Source organism: Haliotis asinina, chromosome 1 (genome assembly GCF_037392515.1).
Source record: "Haliotis asinina isolate JCU_RB_2024 chromosome 1, JCU_Hal_asi_v2, whole genome shotgun sequence".
NCBI lineage: Eukaryota > Metazoa > Mollusca > Gastropoda > Lepetellida > Haliotidae > Haliotis > Haliotis asinina.
In genome coordinates, this window is record NC_090280.1 from 103,753,956 (window position 1) to 103,759,404 (window position 5,449).

A 5,449-nucleotide genomic window follows, 5' to 3' on the forward strand; every position below is an offset into this window, starting at 1 on the left:
TTTACTTAAAACAGAATGAAACCCAGTTTTCATCTAGAAAGTGATTGACTTCATCAGAAAAGAAAAGTTATTGGAAATGGTTTTAATAAGCCATCATTCAGGAGATGATATGTCCATTAACTAGAGCAGGCAACACATCTGTTTCCTGAAATATTTCTGTTGCCATGTTAGCTCTTTCCTCCATGCATCTTCATTGCTTTTCCTTAAACTGAGTATTAGCATCTGGTGTATGTGATGTAGTTGGGTAGCCCCGCAGAGAGAGCACTTCCTCATCATTGATGGGCAATGTTTGCTTGAGGCTAAGTTGGCTAGTAAAGTAGGGTTGATGAATGCTCAACGTCACTCATAGCAGTGTACCTGCCACAGAAGGCCTGTCAGTGGCCTTCGTCACAGTGTAACTGTTTGAGTCCGGACCAAGGAAACCAGCAGCAGTAGATGACATCAGCATCAGTCCAGTGGTCATTCTCAGGCGGATCTCTATGTGCCCTTGTGGTATTCGAGACACAGGTACCTCCATCTTCATTGTGATAAATACCCAGACACCACTCTCCACAACGGAAGCTCACGGGTCTGATCCACATCTGTGTCGTATCAAAAGACGTAAAAATAAGGTACTTGCTGTTCCCTGCCTGGCACTCAGCATTAATAGGTACAACAAAGACTGGTCGACTCAGAGTCAGTGTAATGTGTCTCTGTGGGTTTAATGGCGGCATAGTATCATGAGTCAGCACTGTAAAACCAGCTTAAATCTGGGGCCAGTAGAAGGAGCCACATACACATACTTGTAGTCATTTGTATGATATATTGTGAAGTACAATGTTAAACTCCATTTTATCTCATCAGTAGTAGTAAACCTTTAGTTTCACGACTTTTGAAATATTATTCTCCACTGCTCGGAGACCCATGAAGATACAGGTCAGAATTGGTCTTCAGTGACCCATGCTTGCAGGAGATCATAACAGGATCTGGTGGTCGGGGTTCCCAGTTTGGTTGACACATATCATTGTATCCCAGTTGCATATATGGATGCTCATGCTGTTGATCCTTGGATTGTGTGGTGCATATTGAACTATTTACAGACACTGCCATATGGCTGGAATATTGATGACCAAGCACCCACTGCTCTCACAACAAATGTAACTTTGCTGGTTCTGACAAGTGCTTCCATCGTCCATGGTTGTCTACATATCCTTGTGTTGGTTCGGCTGAACGTATCAATAAAACAACAACAGAACATAGTCTGACTGGATGAAGTATATTGACCATGAATATATATCTCATGTGTGAAACAACATGAAATTTGCAAATACTGCAATATTAAATACGTCTACTTCCACAATATGACTGAAAGCTAAATACAATGTATCAAATTGTAGCATAAGAGAAAAAATATATATATGGTGCAAAACAATATTTACACAAATGTTTTATGTACACAAGTAGCTTAATATGTTCAAACATCAACAAAACAAGGTATTCATGGTGTAACCATGGTAACATCAATACTCAAAGTTATCATAGTAACATCAACACATGCCTTCTCAAAAGAAGCCTGTAAACATCCTTAATGACAGAATGTTACAGATTACTAAATAAAAATAGGAAGTAAAATTTCTGAATGAAAATAAATACTGATTCAGGTTTGATAGCCAGTTTGGCAGTTAAGAGTTTCTACTGGCTGATCAGTCTAGAGGTATTGGTTCAGAAAAGTAATCAGCAATAGTATCAAATTTGATTTGGCGTATGAACGTTAAAAGTATTAGTACTGCATACAGAAATGTACAACAGTACTGATACTCAATGCTGAAACATATCAAATTCATTGACAGAACTTAATCACAATAATATGACAGTACAAATGATAGTGTGACATGAGATCCTGGTGTTGTCTTGGAGAGATCTGATTGGTCAATCCTGGTCCTGCAGGAACTGGTCCTCCGCCTCCGCCACCACTGCCTCTGGACTGTCCAGCTTCACCTGCATAGAAAGGTCACATGATCATCTCAGACAATGTACAGAGATTGAGTACAAGCACAAAACAGTACAAGCTCAGTACAACAGTACAACATGTTATGTTTGGAAGTCCCACTGGAACCCTCAGTGTCAGTACACAAGCCAGTACACAAGGTCAGCTGTCTAACCCACTCAGCCAGTCGAGCTTTCACAAGAATGGAAGTCAGACAACTGGCAGTCTAAACCACAGACTTTGTGTACCCCTCTGGTAAGTGTAAATTGGCACGGCTCACACAGTGGACAGCTATGAACACACAGTGTCACTTAGAAAGTAGTCAAGTGTAGCATGTTATATTTGGGAATACACTAGCTCATAAACATACAGATTATAGTACTTTTGTTAGGTTGAGTACCATCCGAGATTCAAACCTACATCCTCTGAATCAGGCGCATTAACTATCACACACACAAAGTCATGTTGACTTGTTGTTGACTCCCTCACTGATTAATATAACAGCTTCATGATGGAACATGCTGAGTAAATACTCACACAGTCTGACCACCTGATTTATTTTCTCACCACTTACATCAAGCAAAGGCTGCTGGAGACTTGTCTTCTCCCACAGTCCCAATGGGGAAGCTATTTGGGAATATACGTTCTAGAAACAAAGAACTGGCTAAATCTTGTACTGACAAGGAGTGTAATTTCTAAACAGTAAATTGTACAGTCTACACTTTATTCTGTCAATACAGAAGGAACAGTCCACCTACCTCTGGTATGGGGTACTGTGTTGGTGCAGGGGCACCGTCACGTCCGTAGTCCTTCATGGTGCCACATTTGGGGACATTGTCCACCCACACACCCTCAAACACCTGTCCCGTATTCAGGTAGTAGAATTTACCAGGACCATTCTTCTTACCATCCTTCCAGGAACCCTCGTACCTGTTCTCATTGGCTGCAAGAAATGGGATTGTGCATCACAATGTGATAGTTTATTGCAGACACAGTCAGGATAAGCAGGACTAAAGATAAACTAAGTTTGTACAGTAGTTTCCAGTTGACTTTGTGTATGGGTGAATGGATTCCACTGGCAAGACAAATACCACAAACTTCTTGCAATTACGAATTGTCTGGCCTACTAAACCCCAAAAATAACATTCACAGCCAACTTAATAAATAAACTAATATTTAATTACGAATGTTAACCTCCAGCCATTAACCAGCACTGGCAACAATGGAGGAATCTCTCTCTCTGACACTTTGTGATTGTGATTAGTTTGGACTCGACACTACATGTTTCAGTCTCCAATACTTACTTTGTCGAAGCATGCCCTGTCCACTCCTGAGGTCATCATACCACTCCCCCTCATAGATCGTGCCATCCTGGAAGTACATTCTTCCCCAGCCACTCCGCTTGTCTGCGTACCACTCACCCTCATAGTACTCATTGTCCGCATAAAACTGGGTGCCATATGCCTGGAGATGTGTGATAACAATATGGACACTAAGTCAGCATTATCAATGTCATGTCAAAATATACACATGGAAAGCGCAGAGCTTAACAAGGTTCTGGGACTAATCATGTCATTCTTGGACAAGGCAGATCATTATAGAGATTGTGACAGATTGTTTGGAAAACTGGAAATATGCAGTAAGAGAAATTCTGATCAAAGAATGGTGGCCCTAAAAATTCCTACTTAAAATTAAATCTATGGAAGCAGGGATTTGGAAAGGGAGGGGCAATGGGACAATTTGCACATTAAAATAAAAAATGGCCAGTTAAAATTAGTTTACTGTTAATACAAGGCAGTGGCCTATTCTAAACTCAGGAAATGGCTAATAATCCTGAAAATGACCCATTGTCAAAGTTCTCGATCCTAATCCCTGTGGAAATATTAAAAGTACCCATATTTTCTTCTGAAATCATATATGTTACATCAAAAGTCACTAGTCATATCCATTATATATATTTACACACTTAAGAGTTATATTCTGTCAGTCCCTGTAGAGGTGGATCCAGGATTTGGGGGAGGGGGTGCACAAAAAACATGAAGTCAAAAGGTTAGTGGTAAACCCTGTGGAAAATTATTTGAGTGTGAGCGCATCCCTCTGGATCCACCCCTGCAGAGCAAGCTTCACACTTACATGTCTCATATCATTCTTCCATCCACCTGAGTAATCTTTCCTGTAACCACCCTTGCCATCTGGGTAGCTGAAGGTGCCAAAACCATTCCTTTTCCCCTTCTTCCAGTCTCCATCATACAGGGCACCAGTGGCCTTCCATCTATACGTGCCTTTCCCTAAAACCCACAATGATTGTCAAAGCCTGGTCACCTGATATTCATGGAGGGGTCCAGAAATTTCGACTAGTTGGCTAATAAGAATAACAATTGACTTTAGGGACCATTGGTGAAAGTGACCCACCCTGCATGTCATGCACAATCTCAATGACATCACCACCCCCAGGTACGTGTATACAGTCCCCCTCCCCATAACAAAAAATACGAGCCCACCCCTCACAAAATATATCATTCATACAGTACATATATTATATCTGAAAAGGAAAGCATTGTGTAATAAAACACAAACAAGTCTTCCTTTCATAAAAATTAAGTCGCAATCAACTTTTCATCATGCACATTATCTCACCATCTTTCTTGTTGTTCAGCCATTCCCCGGTATATTCATCACCGTTAACAGAATACACGGTGTGCCGAACTCCCCGTTTCTGGGCATTGTAGTCCCATTCTTTCCACAAAGGTTCCCGTGGTTTGGGCTCTTTTATATGCGGCATTTTGTACAATATCGATGCTGACTATATGAAACATGAAACAGGTTTACTTAGCGAGGTCTTTCATGTTGTGTTTATTTCCGATGATGCCAATGTGCGCATGTACTGCTTCACTGTTACCATGGCTGCATTTCCGACAAGGGGAATAACTCGTAGCACTCATATCATTCACTCGACGTAATGAGAAGCTTATCGTAAATAAAATCCCCGTATGATTTTAAACTTTCCGATACTTTCATTTTTTACCGAAATCCATACAGTCATCGATATAACTGACTGATCTTGTATTTTTCACAGAGGTTTCCTCATTTCCAAATTATATGCATATATATCTTGACGTATTCGCACCAAACAAATCTAAAAAAACCCTAATTTCACAGGAAATCAAAACTTATCGTGGTCTGTATCAAACACTGTCTGTACTTCCCTGCGACGATAGTTAAACTTGTCCGGGTTTTTTTTTGTTAATTGATGTTATGTTTTTTATGAAGCAATCTGGGAAAATGTGCGATCAAAATACATGTGACATATTCCCCTTGATCGAAATCATCCTGTTCTCATTTAAGTCAGGACTCAGGAAATAATTGGGATGTGTAAAATTTACATATTTAGAAATGCACGATCTGTTTTTGTTTTGTTTTTGCTTTGTTTTTTTGTAGTTGTTCTTGTTGTTTGTTTGTTTGTTTTTCTTTTTTAGTTGTTGT

At 40.1% G+C, this 5,449-nt stretch overlaps 1 protein-coding gene across 1 annotated transcript; it reads right to left on the minus strand.

Annotated features, from left to right (window-relative positions):
- Window positions 1-1,236: 1,236 nt before the first annotated feature.
- LOC137257602 (MORN repeat-containing protein 3-like) lies at window positions 1,237-4,849 on the minus strand. Its single transcript, XM_067794925.1, has 5 exons — window positions 4,604-4,849; window positions 4,100-4,254; window positions 3,271-3,430; window positions 2,725-2,909; window positions 1,237-1,977 (listed from the first exon to the last, which is right to left on the minus strand). The coding sequence occupies exons 1-5, from the start codon at window positions 4,746-4,748 to the stop codon at window positions 1,909-1,911; spliced, it is 714 nt and encodes a 237-aa protein (XP_067651026.1). The 5' UTR covers window positions 4,749-4,849; the 3' UTR covers window positions 1,237-1,908.
- Between the last annotated feature and the right edge of the window lie 600 nt (window positions 4,850-5,449).

Coding starts and splice junctions, on each gene's coding strand:
- LOC137257602 (XM_067794925.1), bottom strand. CDS start 4,748: ATGCCGCATATAAAAGAGCCCAAACCACGGGAACCTTTGTGGAAAGAA. Junction 3,431..4,099: donor GGAAGAATGATATGAGACAT/GTAAGTGTGAAG, acceptor ACACATCTCCAG/GCATATGGCACCCAGTTTTA. Junction 2,910..3,270: donor ACAGGGCATGCTTCGACAAA/GTAAGTATTGGA, acceptor CATTTCTTGCAG/CCAATGAGAACAGGTACGAG.